The sequence below is a fragment of the Pseudorca crassidens genome, chromosome 2 (assembly GCF_039906515.1).
Source record: "Pseudorca crassidens isolate mPseCra1 chromosome 2, mPseCra1.hap1, whole genome shotgun sequence".
Taxonomy (NCBI): domain Eukaryota; kingdom Metazoa; phylum Chordata; class Mammalia; order Artiodactyla; family Delphinidae; genus Pseudorca; species Pseudorca crassidens.
In genome coordinates this window covers 161,280,561-161,302,413 of record NC_090297.1, presented here as the reverse complement: position 1 = coordinate 161,302,413, position 21,853 = coordinate 161,280,561, and the positions used below count along the sequence as shown (strand labels likewise).

Genomic DNA, 21,853 nt, shown 5'->3' with positions numbered 1-21,853 from the left:
GTAACCTCACTATTACAGTATCTTTGGAGTTCACATCATGGGACCACCTTAAAGCAAAGTCAATTTGATATTAAACAAACAAGCAAAAATGTCTGAGTGGGATCTTGCATCTTAGTAATACTCAATTTTATCTTTCAGTGGAATAGTGAAGTTCTAGCTAGTACAGTAATTTCATTTCTTAAACAACTTTGGCAGGCTTGTTTTTAATAAAAATGTCCACATAAGTCTTTCTATATTGAAGAAAATAACTACTCTCTGTTGAAAGTCTTAATGATCACTCATAATTAAAGAAAAATTAAAAATATTTGGAAAAGACTAAGAAGTTTTATGATCAGCATGATGAGGGTGTACCAAAACCTTCTTGGAAGGTAATCTGGCAGTATCTATTAACATTTTAAATTAATTTATCATCCAGCCTGGGGCACTTTTGACAGTGAAAGAGTGTTAAGTGAATGCAGTGCTGGGACAATAGGTATAAACAAGGAAGGACTGCCTGAGGCCAACTGGTCCATATGGTCCTGATCACCTAGCCTAGCAAATCCACTTTCAGGAATTAAGCCTACAGATCTGCACAAAACACAATAGCATATTTACAGGCATGTTCACTGCAGCAAAGTTTGTTATAACATAAAGTTGAGAATAACTTAGTTATTCTAGTTACAATGGAAGAGTTAAATAATTATGGGAGATTCGTATCATGGAATACTATGCAACTGTTTTACAGAATGGAGTAAATTTAATACATTGTTCGAAGAAAGATGTCCAAGATTGATGGTTAAATTAAAAAGCCGTGACATAACAGTATATAATGAACCATTCATGTTAAAAAAAAAAGGGCACATGTGTATGTACACACATATACATGCATATATACAGAATGTGTTTTGAAAGGATGGTAAGAACTTCAATCAATACCTGGGGGAAACCCCCAAGGGAGGGAGGGTTGGGAGCCTTCAACTTTCTACTTCATTATTGTCTAAGTTTTTTCATGATTAGTGTCTATTACTTTTATGATTAAAAAAACAAATTTTACAGAACCCAATATAAACCAAATAGAATTTATTTGCAAGATTTTACAGTAATATGTGAATATATTCTCCCCATAAAAATTTAAACATGAAAGTATCTAAGAGTCTAAGGGACTCTTCCCTTTTATTCCTACCCAATCATGTTCCCCTCTCAACCAAGAGGTAAACACTGTTAAATATGGTGTGTATCCTTCTAGATCAAACACATGTGGTTTCAGGATTTTTATAAAAACAGGATTATGTAATTGTATTGTCCTGTGATTTACACATTTACAGTTTAATAGATTTTAATAATTAAAAGACATTAATAGATTTAATAATTTATACTTAGCATAATTTTTATACACACAAATAAAAAGGATCATATCATTCATGTTGTGTTTCTTGGGGTTTTTTTGGTTTTTGGTCAGTTCAGTATTTTTACCATCTTTTCTCTTTTTGGCATGATTCCCACCCACCCTCTTATCTTTGTTAACAATCTAGTTTATGTACTTTTCTGGGTATTTCTTCATTATCATATATTTATATACAAACATTTAGATACAATTTATTTTAAAACATCTACTTTGTTTTAACTACATGCACTGACAGTATTTAGAGCTGTGCTGTCCAACATGGAAGCCAGGAGGCACAGGCGGCTACTGAGCACAAGTTACGTGACTTAGTGTAAGACGAGATGGCTACTAAGGGAACTAGGGACTGTCAGTTCTAAATCCTGGGTTCCCCCTACTGTGTATGCAATGATTCAATACCAATTGGTACAAACAAAGAATTGAGCACTTTATCTGGAGAGGACTGTGATAGTTACAAGCAAGGTGCAGAGGTAAAATGAGGGGTGGGAACAGATTATTTCCAAGGTTCCTACCAGCTTTATAATTGTATCACTTTATGTCATATTTAGAAAGCGTATCTACACGTTGACACTGTTATTTTAACAATGCAGTTGTTTTATAAACATGAAAAGCATACTGACAGGTTCTTGGCTATATTTCTACTCACTCTGATTTACCTAGGCCTTAGACAAATTTAAGCACTACCTTAAATATAAGCCCAGGAGGAAAAAAAATATCAAACAATAGCAACAGTGTTAAACTGTACTCTTTTTTTTTTTTTTCCGGTACGCGGACCTCTCACTGTTGTGGCCTCTCCCGTTGCGGAGCACAGGCTCCGGACGCGCAGGCTCAGCGGCCATGGATCACGGGCCCAGCCGCTCCGCGGCATGTGGGATCTTCCCAGACCGGGGCACGAATCCGTGTCCCCTGCATCGGCAGGTGGACTCTCAACCACTGCGCCACCAGGGAAGCCCTAAACTGTACTCTTGAGAGACACCTCTTTCTACAGAGTCAAGAAGAAATCACCGAAGAGAAAATATTTGTAATCCATAAATATTTTCCACATCAGTCAAGAAGGAGTATGAACTGCCACTGAAAAGAAGACAAAAATAGCAGGCTCACTAAAAAACACCAAACAAAAACTAGAAAATAAAACACGAAACAAAGAAACTGAAATAAGCTCTGAAAATTGAGGACTATCTGTGGGACAGGAAGGCAATGAGATGAATTTTGCAACTTGCTCACTTATTTGAGCAAAACAAATTGCTTAGGAATTATTTAAGAACTGATGATAGTTTGATCCTCTGTGTTTCTTTACAGAAGATAAAGCAACTAAGTCCACATATTCTTTACAAATCCTGTTACCAAACACCTTATTGTACATTAATTCATTCTTTCAGCAAACACTGATCAAATCTGTGTTAGACACAGTCTGAGCACTTTACCTTGATCTAAGCTGTCATCTATTTCTTGGAATCTCACTCTTCGCTTAGATGGTTTCTGTTGCATCTGGGCAGGATGATCTCCTACAGTATTATTCCTCTTCTTTAATATAGAGACCAATCCTTCAGCATGAACAACCTGTCAGAGATTGTAAGCACTGTTTGTTATATTATGGTGGGACATATCAGTGATGTTTTACATGTAATGGTAAGAAGGCTAATTCAGTTCAAGGGGTATCTGAAGTCCTATTAGAGGTTTAACCAATTCCTATAGAAAAAAATCACAGTCGTCAAAATCTAACAGAATAATACTTTGTCTTCAGATATTGCCAAATACACATATCTAAAAGTCTGATTGCTCTTCTAAAGCCCTGACTTGATTCCAGGGCCAGGCAGTGTGACACAGCATGGACTGGAAATCAGGCCTAGTTTATCCTCATTTACAGCTCCGCTTCCCTGTTAAGTCATCTATAAAGTGATTCCTTATGGCCTCTCTTTGCTTAACCATTAGTCCTGGGTTTTGCTTTATAACAGAGGCTGCTTTTTTCATTCATCAGCAATTTTTAAGAAATGAACATGTGAGACTTAAAATATATTCGATACCAACTTTTACCATCAAAATGAGTGTTGTCCTCAGTTCCCCTGAGAAACTACACATTTACTAAGTAATGTTCTAGTGCTCTAAATGTCTTAAGGACTTCTCTTCTAGAATATCTCTTAGACCCAGTTTACTAGGGACACCCTGTAGTATGCAGAGGGTGGCAAACTATGGCCACTAGGCCAAAGGCCTGCTGCCTAGTTTTGCAAATAGAATTTAATTGGAGCACAGCCAAGGTTACTTATCCACATATTGTGTATGGCTGCTACAACGGCAGAAGTGAGTACAGACCATAAAGTCTAAACTATTCAGTATTTGGCCCTTAGAAAAAGAAAAGAAATAGAAAAAGACTATTATTTCTTTAGTCCCCCTGCTACCCCCTTCTATGCTGTCTTTCCAGTTTTCACTTGGGACACCTCTCTTCTGCCTCCACCCCACCCTTTATTTAGGAACAAAGACAAAACAGAAACCCTTGCCATTTAGGAGTTAAAAGACTCTGAGGCACAGGGAGAAAGAGAACAGAATCAGTTGGTAGAGCCAACTGGGAAGCTGGAGGCCTTACCATAGGCCCCCCTAGGCAGTAGGTTGAGTCACAGAAGTTGACTTGTGAGTTGCCTGCTTGAACAAGCTGTAGGTGATGACATAGGTGGGCATTGTGGCCCTAACACTGCTGATGTCAGTGACTTGCTGGTATCCGATCACTGTAAGCTGAGGACTTCCTGTAATGTCATTTATCGGATCAATGGTATAAAATATTTAATATGACTTCCAGTTCCAGCCAGCCACCTCTGATAATGAGCTATATATAAACATTACAGAGTCTATTAGTTCTTTTTATAACTCAATGCTTTTAGGGCCAAATAACTCAATATAGTCTTCTACTGGGCTTCCCTGAACATGGGTCTATAGAAACCATTATCTCAAAAAAAAAAATAAGTTAGCAATTTATTCTTTTTATAGAAAATATGTATTTCAGATGATGTAGTTCTTCTGAGAAAGCTAAAATACTTTAGTGACATTAAAATGATAAGTACAAATTATGCAAAGGAATAGTTTTTCAAATCTTTCATTAGAAAGCAACAATATTAAAGACCATCTTCATACAGCAAAGAAAAATGATTTTACAAGTACCTTGCTGAAACTGGGTACTTGAGGAAGGGAAAGAAATCCTAATAAGTTTCTAAAGAGCAAGACATGGAAAATGGAAATTAATTTTAATGAGTATATTACTACTAAAGATATATCATTTGCTTTTTAAATTTTTAGTAAATGTAAAAAAAAATAGGAACTTTTCATAGATTCATTCACTATCTATTTCATTCCATAAAATAGTACATTTACCAAGAGTGAATTCACCTACCATAGGTGTTTTGAAGTTGCTTTAACTACTTAGAAAAAACAATCCTATTAAGAATAGTTACAAAGACAAGCTCCAGAGTTGCATTACTGTTAACTGTATGTCTTTATGATCTGAGTTTTGAATCTGTAAATTCAAGACGCAGACCCAATAATAAATCAAAAGACACTACAAATATGAATAAATGGATGTTGAAAGACCAAGAGAAACTCTCAAAATCATCTGGAAAGACACAGAATGTGCTTCCAAGACCTAGAAGCTAGTCCTAGTGCAGCAGCTGTTAGGCCCCTAACTTACCTCCTGCTTGCCCTAATCTGGTGTGTTGGGCTCCAGAAGTCATATAGTTAAGGGATACAAGACTTCCCAAGTGGCCCCATCTTATTTACTATGGATGGCAATGAACTTTGGCAAATTTTTGAAAAAGGGAAGAAGTAAGAGTATGAGACATTACAGTTGTGTGGGATGAGCCAACATTTTATCTTGACACCCTCCCCACTCAACCCTTAATTCCTGGCAAAAAATCTATCCACAGCCTTTACATGCTTTTCCTTTTTCTCTCCCACCAAGAATCTTTTGTTTCAGCAGGCCTGCTCCAGTGTCTGAAGTGAAGGAATGTGTTCTTTTCCATTATTTCTTTTCAGTCTTATTCAGGGATCTTCTCCAGGGATCTTTCTTTTTTTAACTGCCCTCTTGTCCTATAGTTTATAGGGATGGTGGGACCAAGTTTAGGCATAGGAGATGCAAGCCAAGGGGGAAACTCTTAGAAGACAGGTGGGTGCGGTCCTTTCTGTTCTGACAAGAGTTTGGGGCAAGCGTCTTAGAACCTACCCCTAGTACAGAAATTCCTACTTATCATACCAAGACAGTCAAACAAAAAGAAATGACTTTGGTAGAGTTTACCTTAATTTTATGGTAGAAGGCAATTAAGTTAAAACAAAGTCATGGTCTTAGTCTACAGTCTCATTCAGAAGACTGCCAAGTGTTTCTAAGTAGGTTGGGAAGTTGAGTTAGGGCTCATAGAAATGTGTCTTCTCCAAACTACTCTTAAAAAACATTTCTATGCCTTTTAATTTTTTAACATAATGTCAATATTAAAAGGTTAAGAAACTTTAAACCTCAAAAAATAAAGCTTTAAAAACTAAATTTAGGGAATTCCCCGGCAGTCTAGTGGTTAGGACTCCACGCTCTCACTGCTATGGGCCTGGGTTCAATTCCTGTTCAGGGAACTAAGATCCCACAAGCCGCATGGTGCGGCCAAAAAAAACGTTAAAAAAAACCCAAACTAAATTTAGTTTCCCGCTTCAATTACCAAATTCCTTTCCTACCAAAACAAAGTATACCAAGCCTTTACACTGAGAACAAAAAGATTGTCTAAGCTGTAATTAGTGTAATTGTTACTGGTGGTACTCTATGAATAAGTGCAAAATTAAAACAAATAATGAAACATCCATCCGACCTAGCCCTGTATATTTATAAATAAATAGCTCTTCTGCACTTCCCCCTCAAACAGCAGTGATCATCTTAAATAGCATTTTAATAATGAACTGTTTGTAAAAAAAAAAATTATTCTGCAACTCTGCTGGCACATTCAGAGAGGCCTTGCTGTTAGATCTGCCTCCTCAAATTAAAGGAGAAAATAGATACCAAATAATATTCTTTTACTGATCAAGGCTTTACTCAACCCAGAAACCCAAGGTTGGTAAATTTTGCTTGGTTTCCAGATAACTTGAGAAATAACATTCATAAATCATATTAGTATATTATAAACAGCTTAAATGCCAGCAATTTCACTGTAGAGAATGAAATTCTGGTCATTCAGGGTCAAATTTTCCAGTACTGTTCTTCACTGAAGGAACAAGTCATGGTTCTCTGCCTGGTCCTTTAGATTTGGGCTCCATAATAAGAACTATGATTTAGTGAACCTGCACTTTATGTAAAGACCTTTACATAATATTTCATACTTAATCTTTACAACTCTATTATACAGGCATTACCAGTCCTATTTTACAGATGAAGAGGCCAAGCTGAGAAAGCTTAAATAACTTGCTTACATTTGTAGCACCAGTTATGGGCAGAGTTGAATACTAACTCAAGATTAAACCTCTTGCCATTTCCCTAATGCGAAAAGATCTTATTTTCTATGAGTATTAAAATTTTGCTTAGTGTCATTTGTTATAATACATATTACAATTCAAATTAGATGAACAGAACTTTCAAATAAACCTAATAAGTTTCTTTTGTCTTTCCAAAACACTTTATAGCAATAAATCCTTATCTTATACATCACCTGAATTAAGAGATACTTAAACTAATGGCTAAAACCGTCAGTCTAGAGACACTGCGGAGGAGAAGGTTAGATGGAAAATCCTTTGTGTCATTCAATAATCTGAAAGTACATTAATGTCATGGCTACTACTACAGCAAATTAATATAACAAGTCACAGCAGGAGCAAGAGGAGGCAGCTAAATGGACGAAATCTGTCTTCTAGAAATAACACGACGGTGCTCTCTGGCACTACAATGCTGCATCTTAGAACAAGACAACATGGAGAGTAAAAAACAAATGATGATGAAGTACATTGATATTGAATTTTTCAAAGATTAATTTAAAAAGGAAAAAAGGGCGCATGCGTGGTCCTACCACAATGTCGGCGCCTAGTCCATAGTGAGGGTGACAAGAAGTTAGTTTTCTTAGGACTAAGGAGGCAATCTTGCACCTGCAGGAAGACTTGTTGCCCCACCCATAGGGAGGAATAAGCTTCCTGTTACGGCTGCAACTGCTAAGAAGCCGGCCTTGCTGCGGTTTCTCCCAGACATTTTATAGATACCGTGTGGCTGACAGGGTCTTGGTGCTCCAGTCCGGTGTCAGGCCTGACCCTCTGAGGTGGGAGAGCCGAGTTCAGGATATTCGTCCACCAGAGACCTCCTGGCTCCATGTAATATAAAACAGCAAAAGCTCTCCCGGAGATCTCCACCTCAACGCTAAAACCCAGATGCACTCAATGACAGCAAGCTACAGTGCTGGACACCCTATGCCAAAAAACTAGCAATACAGGAACACAACCCCACCCATTAGCAGAGAGGCTACCTAAAATCAGAATAAGGTCAGAGGCACCCCAAAACACACCACTGGATGTGGTCCTGCCCACCAGAAAGACAAGATTCAGCCTCATCCACCAGAACACAGGCACCAGTCCCTTCCACCAGGTAGCCTACACAACCCACTGAACCAACCTTAGCCACTGGGGCAGACACCAAAAACAACGGGAACGACGAACCTGCAGCCTGCAAAAAGGAGACCCCAAACACAGTAAGTTAAGCAAAATGAGAAGACAGAGAAACACAGCAGATGAAGGAGCAAGGTAAAAACCCACCAGACCAAATAAATGAAGAGGAAATAGGCAGTCTACCTGAAAGAGAATTCAGAGTAATGATAGTAAAGATGATCCAAAACCTCGTTAATAAAATGGAGAAAATACAAGAAATGTTTAACAAGGACCTAAAAGAAGTAAAGAGCAAACAAACAATGATGAACAACACAATAACTAAAATTAAAAATTCTCTAGAAGGACACAATAGTAGAAAAACTGAGGCAGAAGAATGGATAAAGTGACCTGGAAGATAAAACAGTGGAAAGAACTACTGCAGAGCAGAATAAAGAAAAAAGAATGAAAAGAACTGAGGACAGTCTTAGAGACCCCTGGGACAACATTAAACGCACCAATATTTGAATTATAGGGGTCCCAGAAAAAGAGAGAAAGAGAGGGACTGAGAAAATATGTGAAGAGATAATAGTTGAAAACTTCCCTAATATGGGAAAGGAAATAGTCAAGTCCAGGAAGTGCAGAGAGTCCCATAAAGGATAAATACAAGGAGAAACACTCCAAGACACATATTAATCATACTATCAAAAAATAAATACAGGGCTTCCCTGGTGGCGCAGTGGTTGAGAGTCTGCCTGCCGATGCAGGGGACGCGGGTTCGTGCCCCGATCTGGGAGGATCCCACGTGCCGCGGAGCGGCTGGGCCCGTGAGCCATGGCCACTGAGCCTACGCGTCCGGAGCCTCTGCTCCGCAGCGGGAGAGGCCATAGCAGTGAGAGGCCCGTGTACCACAAAAAAACAAAACAAAACAAAACAAAACAAAAAAAACAAAAAAAAAAATACAAAGAAAAAAATATTAAAAGAAGCAAGGGAAAAACAACAAATAACACACAAGGGAATCCCCATAAGGTTAACAGCTGATCTTTCAGCAGGAACTCTGCAAGCCAGAAGGGAGTGGCAGGACATATTTAAAGTGATGAAGGGGTAAAAGCTACAACCAAGATTACTCTATCCAGCAAGGATCTCATTCAGATTTGTTGGAGAAATTAAAACCTTTACAGACAAGCAAAAGCTGAGAGAGTTCAGCACCACCAAACCAGTTTTACAACAAATGCTAAAGGAACTTCTCTAGGCAAGAAACACAAGAGAAGGAAAAGACCTACAATAACAAACCCAAAACAATTAAGAAAATGGGAATAGGAACATATATATCAATCATTACCTTAAATGTAAATGGACTGAATGCTCCCACCAAAAGACACAGACTGGCTGAATGGATACAAAAACAAGACCCATATATATGCTGTCTACAAGAGACCCACTTCAGACCTAGGGACACATACAGACTGAAAGTGAGGGGATGGAAAAAGATATTCCATGCAAATGGAAATCAAAAGAAAGCTCGAGTAGCAATATTCATATCAGATAAAATAGACATTAAAATAAAGAATGTTACAAGAGACAAGGAAGGACACTACATAATGATCAAGGGATCAATCCAAGAAGACGATACAACAATTATAAATATATACGCACCCAACATAGGAGCACCTCAATACATAAGGCAGCTGCTAACAGCTATAAAATAGGAAATCAACAGTAACACAATAATAGTGGGGGACTTTGACACCTCACTTACACCAATGGACAAATCATCCAAACAGAAAATTAACAAGGAAACACAAGCTTTAAATGACACAATAGACCAGATAGATTTAATTGATATTTATAGGACATTCCATCCAAAAACAGCAGATTACATTTTCTTCTCAAGAAATCACATCAAGCGTATTTTCTGACCACAACGCTATGAGATTAGAAACTAATTACGGGGAAAAAACCGTAAAAAACATGGAGGCTAAGCAATACGTTACTAAATAACCAAGAGATCACTGAAGAAATCAAAGAGGAAATCAAAAAATGCCTAGAGACAAACGACAATGCAACACGACAATCCAGAACCTACGGGATGCAGCAAAAGCAGTTCTAAGAGGGAAGTTTATAGGTACACAAGCCTACCTCAAGAAACATCTCAAATAAACAATCTAACCTTACACCTAAAGGAACTAGAGAAAGAAGAAGAAACAAAACCCAAAGTCAGCAGAAGGAAAGAAATCATAAAGATCAGAGCAGAAATAAATGAAATAGAAACAAAGAAAACAGTAGCAGAAATCAATAAAACTAAAAGCTGGTTCTTTGAGAAGATAAACAAAATTGATAACCCATTAGCCAGACTCATCAAGATAAACAGGGAGAAGACTCAAATCAATAAAATTAGAAATGAAAAAGAAGTTACAACAGACACCACAGGAATACAAAGCATCCTAAGAGAGCACTACAAGCAACTCTATGCCAATAAATCGACAACCTGGAAGAAATGGACAAATTCTTAGAGAGGTATAACCTTCCAAGACTGAACCAGGAGGAAATAGAAAATATGAACAGACCAATCACAAGTAATAAAATTAAAACTGTGATTAAAAATCTACAAACAAACAAAACTCCAGGAGCAGATGGCTTCACAGGTGAATTCTATCAAACATTTAGAGGAGAGCTAACACCCAACCTTCTCAAACTCTTCCAAAAAATTGCAAAGGAAGGAAAACTCTCAAACTCATTCTATGAGGCCACCATCACCCTGATAGCAAAACCAGACAGAGATACTATGGAAAAAGAAAACTACAGACCAATATCACTGATGAATATAGATGCAAAAATCCTCAACCAAATACTAGGAAACACAATTCAACAACGCATTAAAAGGATCATACACCATGATCAAGTGGGATTTATCCAGGGATGCAAGATTCCTCAATATAAGCAAATCAATCAATGTGATACACCATATTAACAAACTGAAGAATAAAAGCCATATGATCATCTCAACAGATGCAGAAAAAGCTTTTGACAAAATTCAACAGCTATTTATGATAAAAACTCTCCAGAAAGTGGGCATAGAGGGAACCTACCTCAACGTAATAAAGGCTATATACGACAACCCCACAGCCAACATCATTCTCAATGGTGAAAAACTGAAAGCATTTCCTCTAAGATCAGGAATAAGACAAGGATGTCCACTCTCACCACTATTATTCAACATAGCTTTGGAAGTCCTAGCCACGGCAATCAGAGAAGAAAAAGAAATAAAAGGAATACAAATTGGAAAAGAAGAAGTAAAACTGTCACTGTTTGCAAATGACATGACACTGTACATAGAGAATCCTAAAGATGCCAGCAGAAAACTATTAGAGCTAATCAATGAATTTGGTAAAGTTTCAGGATACAAAATTAATGCACAGAAATCTCTTGCATTCCTATAGACTAATGATGAGAAATCTGAAAGAGAAATTAATAACAATTAAGAAATTATTAATTAAGAAATTAATAACAACAAAAAGAATAAAATACCTAGGAATAAACCTACTTAGGGAGACAAAAGACCTGTATGCAGAAAACTATATGACACTGATGAAAGAAATTAAAGATGATATCAACAGATGGAGAGATATACCATGCTCTTGGATTGGAAGAATCAACATTGTGAAAATGAGTATACTACCCATAGCAATCTACAGATTCAGTGCAATCCCTATCAAATTATCAATGGCATTTTTTACAGAACTAGAACAAACAATCTGAAAATTTGTATGGAGACACAAAAGACCCCGAATAGCCAAAGCAGTTTTGAGGGAAAAAAACGGAGCTGGAGGAATCAGACTCCCTGACTTCAGACTATACTACAAAGCTACAGTAATCAAGACAATATGGTACTGGCACAAAAACAGAAATATAGATCAATGGAACAAGATAGAAAGCACAGAGAGAAACCCACGCACCTATGGTCAACTAATCTATGACAAAGGAGGCAAGGAAATACAATGGAGAAAAGACTGTCTCTTCAATAAGTGGTGCTGGGAAAACTGGACAGCTACATGTAAAAGAATAAAATTAGAACACTCCCTAACACCATACACAAAAATAAACTCAAAATGGATTAGAGACCTAAATGTAAGACCGAACACTATATAACTCTTAAAGGAAAACATAGGAAGAACACTCTTTGACATAAATCACAGCAAGATTTTTTTTGATTGACCTCTGGTGGTCCAAATGGGACCTAATGAAACTTAAAAGCTTTTGCACAGCAAAGAAAACCATAAACAAGATGAAAAAGCAACCCTCAGAATGGGAGAAAATATTTGCAAACGAATCAATGGACAAAGGATTAATCTCCAAAATATATAAACAGCTCATGCAGCTCAATATTAAAAAAACAAACAACCCAATCCAAAAATGGGCAGAAGACCTAAATAGACATTTCTCCAAAGAATACATACAGATGGCCAAGGAGCACATGAAAAGCTGCTCAACATCACTAATTATTAGAGAAATGCAAATCAAAACTATAATGAGGTATCACCTCACACCAGTCAGAATGGCCATCATCAAAAAATCTACAAACAATAAATGTTGGAGAGGGTGTGGAGAAAAGGGAACCCTTATGCATTGTTGGTGGGAAGTAAACTGATACAGCCACTATGGAGAACAGAATGGAGGTTCCTTAAAAAATTAAAAATAGAACTACCATATGACCCAGCAATCCCACTACTGGGCATATACTGAGAGGAAACCATAATTCAAAAAGACACATGCACTCCAATGTTCATTGAAGCACTGTTTACAAATAGCCAGGTCACGGAAGCAACCTAAATGCCCCTCAACAGACGAATGGATAGGGAAGATTTGGTAAATATATACAATGGAATATTACTCAGCCATGAAAAGGAACGAAATTGGGTCGTTTGTAGAGATGTGGATGGATCTAGAGACTGTCATACAGAGTGAGGTAAGTCAGAAAGGGAAAGACAAATATCGTATATTAACGCAAGTATGTGGAACCTAGAAAAACGATAGAGATGAACCAGTTTGCAGAGCAGAAATTGAGACACAGACGTAGGGGAGAAATGTATGGACACCAAGGTGGGAAGGCGCCGGGGGGTTGGGGGTGGTGGTGTGATGAATTCGGAGATTGGGATTGACATGTATACACCGATGTGTTTAAAATGGATGACTAATAAGAACCTGCTGTATAAAAAAATAAAATATAAATAAAAAATAAATTAAAAAAGGGATCATGATCTGTGGTGTTTATCCCAGGAATGGAAGGATTCTTCAATATATGCAAATCAATGTGATAAACCATATTAACAAATTGAAGGTGGAAAACCATATGATCATCTCAATAGATGCAGAAAAAGCTTCTGACAAAATTCAACACCCATTTATGATAAAACCCCTCCAGAAAGTAGGCATAGAGGGAACTTACCTCAACATAATAAAGGCCATATATGACAAACCCACAGCCAACATTGTTCTCAATGGTGAAAAACTGAAACAATTTCCTCTAAGATCAGGAATGAGACAAGGTTGTCCACTCTCACCACCACTATTCAACATAGTTTTGGAAGTTTTAACCACAGGGATCAGAGAAGAAAAAGAAATAAAAGGAATCCAAATTGCAAAAGAAGTAAAGCTGTCACTGTTTGCAGATGACATGATACTATACATAGAGAGTCCTACATATGCTACCAAAAACTACTAGGACTAATCAATGAATTTGGTAAAGTAGCAGGATACAAAATTAATGCACAGAAATCTCTTGCATTTCTATACACTAATAATGAAAAATCTGAAAGAGAAATTAAGGAAACACTCCCATTTACCATTGCCACAAAAAGATAAAAATCCCTAGGAATAAACCTACCTAAAGAGACAAAAGACCTGTATGCAGAAAACTATAAGATACTGATTAAAGAAATTAAAGATGATACAAAGATGGAGAGATATACCATGTTCCTGGATTGGAAGAATCAACCTTGTGAAAATGATTATACTACCCAAAGCAATTCACAGATTCAATGCAATCCCTATCAAACTACCAGTGTCATTTTTCATAGAACTAGAACAAAAAAATTAACAATTTGTATGGAAACACAAAAGACCCCAAATAGTAAAAGTGATCTTGAGAAAGAAAAATGGAGCTGGAAGAATTAGGCTCCCGGACTTCAGTCCAGACTACAAAGCTACAGTAATCAAGACAGTATGGTACTGGCACAAAAACAGAAAGATAGATCAATGGAACAGGATAGGAAGCCCAGAGATAAACCCACCCACATATGGTCACCTTATTTTTGATAAAGGAGGCAAGAAGATACAATGGAGAAAAGTCGGCCTCTTCAATAAGTGTTGCTGGGAAAACTGGACAGCTACTTGGAAAAGAATGAAATTAGAGCACTCCCTAACACCATACACAAAAATAAACTCAAAATGGATTAAAGAACTGAATGTAAGGCCAGACACTATAAAACTCTTAGAGGAAAACATAGGCAGAACACTCTATGACATAAATCACAGCAAGATCCTTTTTGACCCACCTCCTAGAGAAATGGAAATAAAAACAAAAATAAACAAATGGGACATAATACAACTTAAAAGCTTTTGCACAGCAAAGGAAACCATAAACAAGATGAAAAGACAACCCTTAGAATGGGAGAAAATATTTGCAAATGAAGCAACGGACAAAGGATTAATCTCCAAAACTTACAAGCAGCTCATGCAGCTCAGCTCAATATCAAAAAAAAAAAAAAAAACAACCCAATCCAAAAATGGGCAGAAGACCTAAATAGACATTTCTCCAAAGAAGATATACAGATTGCCAACAAACACATGAAAGAATGCTCAACATCACTAATCATTAGAGAAATGCAAATCAAAACTACAATGAGGTATCACCTCACACCAGTCAGAATGGCCATCTTCAAAAAATCTACAAACAATAAATGCTGGAGAGGGTGTGGAGAAAGGGGAACGCTCTTGCACTGTTTGTGGGAATGTAAATTGACACAGCCACTGTGGAGAACAGTATGGAGGTTCCTTAAAAAACTAAAAATAGAACTACCGTATGACCCAGCAATCCCACTACTGGGCATATACCTTGAGAAAACCATAATTCAAAAAGAGTCATGTACCACAATGTTCACTGCAGCTCTATTTACAATAGCCAAGACATGGAAGCAACCTAAGTGTCTATTGACAGATGAATGGCTAAAGAAGATGTGGCACATACATACAATGGAATATTACTCAGCCATAAGAAGGAATGAAATTGAGTTATTTGTAGTGAGGTGGATGGACCTATAGACTGTCATACAGAGTGAAGTAAGTCAGAAAGAGAAAAACAAATACCATATGTTAACACATATATATGGAATCTAAAGAAAAAAAATGGTTCTGAAGAAACTAGGGGCAGGACAGGAATAAGGACGCAGACGTAGAGAATGGACTTGAGGACATGAGGAGGGGGAAGGGTAAGCTGCGACAAAGTGAGAGAGTGGCATGGACATATATACACTACCAAACGTAAAATAGATAGCTAGTGGGAAGCAGCCGCATAGCTGCTGGGAGATCAGCTCGGTGCTTTGTGACCACCTAGAGGGGTGGGACAGGGAGGGTGGGAGGGAGGGGATATGGGGATATATGTATATGTATAGCTGATTCACTTTGTTATAAAGCAGAAACTAACACACCATTGTAAAGCAATTATACTCTAATAAAGGTGTTAAAGATAAATAAAAAGGAAAAAAGTTTTTTAAAATAAAAATATGAGTTTTATAATGTACCTAAGTCTGTAGATTAGGTACTATCTCATGTTTTTGTAACTAGCTTTTATTTGCTTAAAGGGACAATTTAATAAGTATAAAATAGGAAAAGAAATGGTAAGAATATCAAGATAGCATCCCACTTTTTAAGCCCCAGTAAATCATTTAGATAGGTAGATTCTAAAACAGAACTCCTGATTCTCTTCCTCTCAGAACTGCTCCTTACCACCCTACCTCATATCTAATCCATTAGCAAATCCTTTTAGTTCTTCCTTCAAAAATATATCTTCACCACATCCATCACTACTGAGTCCTTCATTATATGTCATCTGAATAATTGCAATAACTGGATTGGCTGCCTTTCTTTGGCCCCTACCTGCAGTTTGCTAGTCTCCATAGAGTAGGCAGGAAACAAATCAAGTCACATCTTCTGTTCAAAATCCATTTCAAACTTCTAGCACCATTTAAATTGAATTCCAGTTCCTTACCCTGGTCTATGAGGCCCTACAGGAACCAGCTCCAGCTTGCCTTCTCCACCTGGACTTCCTACTGTCCTTCTCCTGTTCACTGTGCTCCAGATGTGCTGGCCCTCCTGCTGGCCCTCCCATTGCCTTCCCCTACACCCTGGTTAATAGAGCCTGTTCCTCCATCCTACCCACCACTTCAGTCTCTCTACACCCCTCCACCCTGCTGAGATTTCTTCAGAGCCACTACCAATATATGAAACTGTACTGTTTGTTTTTATGTGAACTCATTTATTATGTGTCTCTCCCTCTGAAGAGTAAGTGTGACGAGAGCAGGTACTTGATCTGTGTTCACGGGTGCCTCCTTAGTTTCTGCAATACAGTAGGTGCTCAAGAAATGTGCCAAAGAGCAAATGAATATATAGATGAGCAATTTATATAAAGACAGCACCTAGCCTATACTTATTTGAATAACATAGCTATTTCCCTTAAAATAATCAAATCTGTCCTTAAAGGTAATTTATTTTTCTAAGTGAACTAGGTAAAAAAAAAAAAAAAAAAAAAAGAAAAAGAAAAAGAAAAAAGGGGGAGGCGAGGAGGAAGCCTTACTGTGTATAGGTGGCTGTGTTGGCTCTGTAGAGAATACAAGAAGGTATTCAACAAGATCCCTGCGCTTAAGGAGTCTGCAATTTAGTATCCAATGCAATGCGCCCACGCATGTGTGTGTCCTATAATAACAAGGGAATATTACAGGTAGACAGGACTTTAGGAGGAATGGTGTTCAAGCCCCCCCCTCATTATGGACTTCAGTGATCAAGAAATAATGGCAGCAGCTAGCATTTATTGAGTACGGACCATGGCAGGCACTGTGCCTTGCACTCTGTGCTAAAAAGTCACGAACTAGATCTTGAGGGTTGAGAAGAAATAATATGTGGAAAAGAGTTCATCACCTGTGACAGAAGGTAAAGATCAGAGGTGACAATATGTGAGGTGTATCCGGAAGGCAGCAGGGAGGCCAGGCTGACCACAGTATAGGTTAAGAACAAAGGAACGGCAGGAGATGGTGTTGGAAAGGTGAAGTGGGCCAGATTACCAACTGTCCTGAATAACAAGCCACTTAGTACAGCCTTCATCCTGGAGCCAAATGGAGTCGTGGGAAGAGACTGACAAGCAAAAATTATTTTATAGCAGAGGTTTAAATTAACAGTCTATGTGTTAGACCCAGACCCTCAGGTGTGTTTGGTTTCATCTACAGTATTTCAAAAAGCTATTCAGCCTTCTAGACAAGGCATGGGAACATTCTATTCTCCCTATCACCTACAACTAAATCATTTCATCTACTACTACTATTGTCTGACTGGCCCCTTTGGGTATCAGTTTGAGACCCTAAGTTTATACAGTGCTAATGTAAGACCATTTGGAGAGGAAAATGAGGAATGGGGAAACTTATTAAGTAGCTATTGCAAAAGCCCAGGAAGAGGCAGTAAAGATATAAATTGAAAGAATGATTTAAATGGAAAAGAAAAGGAGCTGGGTGCAAGAGACATGACAAATAAGAGAAGCATTCATTAATTAGAAAATTTAAAGGGCAGGATGAAAAAGAAAGGCAAAGACGAGACCATCTGGCACAAAGAAAAGATAGGTAATCCCTGGATAATCCTTTGGGGTTCATTTAGACACTTACATAAGTCCTGGGTCAAACATTTTCCATGAACCCATGAACCTTCTTATGTTATTGGAAGACTATATTTCCTCTTTTGTGAGGAAGCTGGACTTCCCCTGCTCCCCTTAAAAGAGCCATTCAAGAACACCATGATTGCTGTTTCTAAGACCCTCCTTTGTCTAAGATCCAAAGACCAGCTAACTATATGATTTCATAAAATCCTACTGCTTAGTCCCAGCCTCCCATCTTAACTTGGTAAGAGAATCCCACAGTGGCTAGTCTTAATGTAACTTAAATTTCCTGATCTTGGCCAAGAGACAGAGATGAATATTGCACAGAAGTCACTTAGATTAGACAGCTTCTCTGAAGACAAACTCAAAACCAATTTTGGGCTCTCATCTTTCTCTCCGTCAGAAAGTTCTAGGTTATGTCCTCCCCCACTGTGTTTCTTGTGAGACAGGTAGACCTGAAGATATCTAAGTAAATGTTGCCAATAAAGACAGAGGGGGTAGGGAACATATTTTGCCCTCTTTCAGATTGAAAGTTTTTTAAAGACCCAAGCAGTAGTAAAGTGGCTTCTTCTCCAGCTATCACATTAGGATATTATTTCTAAAAACAAAAATCACTTGAACCTGAAGCATTTAAAATAGTTTTCTGAACATATGACATCTCTGCAAACAGATCACACACACATATGTTAAATGAAGAAAAATGAATGGTTTATTTCCATATGGCACATCATGTTGCTAAAATCTGCTCACAAAGGGACCTCGGAATTACATACTATGACTATTTTCAATGTGAATAGATTACTTTTTGTAAAATTTACCCAATACTTGACCTGTTACTTATTTAGAAAACAAAACAACTCCTTCATCCCCACACATGTAACAAACAGCCTACTGTACGCTGAGTGGACTTTTATTACCAATATGAGGTTGGATCCTAATGCCAACTTGAACTTGTATAATATATTTCCTCTCTAAGGTTTTGATGCTAGGAACAGCTAAAGAGTTTAAAGAGAAGACAGTGTAACCCTCCCAGGTTCCAGAACACAGCAAGTCAATGATTTATTAGCATTACTAGGTTCCTGGGTCAAAGGGGTTTGGATTCTGACATTAAAATAATGTCAGGGGGTTCCCTGGTGGCGCATTGGTTGAGAGTCCGCCTGCCGATGCAGGGGACACGGGTTCGTGCCCCGGTCCAAGAGGATCCCACGTGCCGTGGAGCGGCTGGGCCCATGAGCCATGGCCGCTGAGCCTGCACGTCCGGAGCCTGTGCTCCACAACAGGAGAGGCCACAACAGTAGAGGCCCCTGTGCCGCAAAAAATAAAATTAAAAAAAAAATAATGTCAGTATATTATGGGTTTTGGGATAAAATTTCATCTTTTTCTAAAAACTGGGATACTCAAATTCAGCAAACAGGTAACACTTGCCACCAGACAACTGTTAGACTGAGGCTTCATACATACAGCATCCTTCTCTGAATTTTTAATCACTGCAACTGTAATATCATGGCACTCGCACAGAAGTTACTCATATAAAAATTACTTAATGAGGGGATAAATAAGTGAATCTCTCTAACTTGCTGACGCTCTACATGTGATAAACTTTTTTTCTTAAAAAATCTATGAAATGGGGACTTCCCTGGTGGCACAGTGGTTAAGAATCCGCCTGCCAATGCAGGGGACACGGGTTCGAGCCCTGGTCTGGGAAGATCCCACATGCCGCGGAGCAACTAAGCCCGTGCGCCACAACTACTGAGCCTGTGTGCTGCAACTACTGAAGCCCATGCTCCTAGAGCCCGTGCTCCGCAACAATAGAAGCCACCGCAGTGAGAAGCCCACGCACTGCAACTAGAGAAGCCTGTGCACAGCAACAAAGACCCAACCCAGCCATAAACAAATAAATAAATAAAATATTAAAAAAACAAAAATCTATGAAATGAGCATAAATGTTTTTGATGCTTTTGTAAAACAGTAGAGATTATACTTTTGATGACAGTATGTCACCTTTTTTACATAAGAAAGAACACCAATGCTTCAGATATTAAGCTATCGTTTTACTTAGCAAAATTACTCCGGTTTTGGAAAAGCTTCCAAAACCTAGAAAAGTTTCATTTATACGTCTTTTTTTTTTTGGCCGTGCCATGCAGCATGTGGGATCTTAGTTCCCCGACTAGGGGTCAAATCCGTGCCCCCTGAAGTGGAAGCTCAGAGTTTTAACCACTGGACTGCCAGGGACGTCCCCCACATGTCTCTACATTAATGAATTAAATTAGTGTACATATTTTCAGTTCTCTATGAGATTTTATACAAAAACTTCACTTTATGTGATGAAGCTAATTGTTTAAGAAAAAACACAACAGACACTTCCACCGTGCTGGTAATGGTTATCAAGGCCAAGTTCCACTGAAGCCAGAGCTGAGCAATGCAGAAATGACAAGAAAATGAAAGCAGAGATACAAGAGAAAAGGGGAAAACTGGCAATGAGAGAACGTACTATTATATTCTACCATAAACACAGTGGTAGAAAGAGTGAAAAGCAGTAAGGAAATCTGTAAGGGGCAGAGTCACTCACAGGAAGAAATGATAGATTTGGGAGAGAAGGACTCACAGGATAGCACAGTGATGTGGAGAAAAGCAGGCTCACAAGCCTCAGTGGTTCCTGAGGGCAGGAAAAATATTATTCGTGAACATTATTTAGTTATTAAGAAATTATGTTCTATATCCTATATTCACAAAAGTATGCACAAATGTGGCAGCAGAGAGTCCCCAAATGCCAAGAACTTCATCTGACTCCTCACTTATCCTCAGCACCTGACACATGAAGATACCCCTAATACAATTACATTGAAAGCACGAAATAAACAGTGTTTGGATTAAAAAGAAGTTTGTACTTATAAGCAAACCCACTGTTACCTGGACATTTTACTTAGCTCAAAACTTCATTCTTAGGGTACTAAGGAAGTAGTAAGCATAGTGATTTCCAGTTTTGAAATTTTAAAAACTTTTCCTGACACAGGCAGATTCTATTAAAGGTATATTTTTCAGAACGGAGAAGGAAGTATTCAGAAACAATCTGTTTAGCATTATCATAGGAAAGTAAACTAGTTTTGTTAGTCATATGTAGCTTTGGGGGTTTTTAAAACAGTATAACTTAACAGACCAATAGATTTTTAGGAAAGGGGACCATCATGTATAAAAAGTAACTTCACAGGAAAGACAACTTTAAAATGTTCATACATATAATTTCGACCTCTAGCTAGGTGTTATCTACAGGAAAAACCGACATTACGAGTTTGAGGAAGGACTATTCCATTTAGTTGTAGTACAATGTTAATTTAACAGTAATTCTACACCACAAATGTCCTTTAAGGCAGGGAGACTCAACAGGAGTACTCTGGTTCTTCTTCACAGTTTATACTTAAAAAAGTAAAATTAGACCATACATAAGGTCAGCTTGATTCAACTTGAAAATAAGCAGTCAGATAATGGTAACTTTTTGGTATTACAGCTAGATTTGAATATGGTTGTGACTTCTGCCTTGATAATTCCCTGTACCAGAGGTCTGATGAAAATAAAAAAGAGAAGGTCCAGTGTTATACTATTAGCTGTATTAAAAATTTTTTTTTTTACTATTCTTAAAAATTATGGTTTAAAAATATGTATATATATATAAAACAGAAAACTCTCATTTAAACCATTTTTAGGTGTACTATTCAGTGGCATTAATTACATTCATAATGTTGTATAACCACAACCAAAACTACTTCTAAAAGTTTCATCACCCCAAACAGAAACTCTGTACTCATTAAGCACTACTAAATAATTTTAAGAAAAAATTAAGAAGAAAAGTCAGTTTATGGAGGATTGACTATAAATGGCAATAAAAAGATCTAGTTAAAATAAACAAAAGAATGACTATTTTATCTAATTTTGTCAAGAAAAAAATTCAGAATAAAAATCATAGTTGATGGAGAATTGAC

The 21,853-nt window shown here is 37.7% G+C and overlaps 1 protein-coding gene across 3 annotated transcripts in view; it reads right to left on the bottom strand.

The window, feature by feature from the left end:
- Positions 1-21,853, bottom strand: part of CNST (consortin, connexin sorting protein) — a 116,394-nt gene that overhangs the window by 3,597 nt on the left and 90,944 nt on the right. For all 3 annotated transcript variants that reach the window (XM_067729544.1, XM_067729546.1, XM_067729545.1), the window contains one exon: positions 2,806-2,941. In XM_067729544.1, coding sequence (XP_067585645.1) covers positions 2,806-2,941 — 136 coding nt within the window. The remainder of the gene's footprint in view (positions 1-2,805; positions 2,942-21,853) is intronic.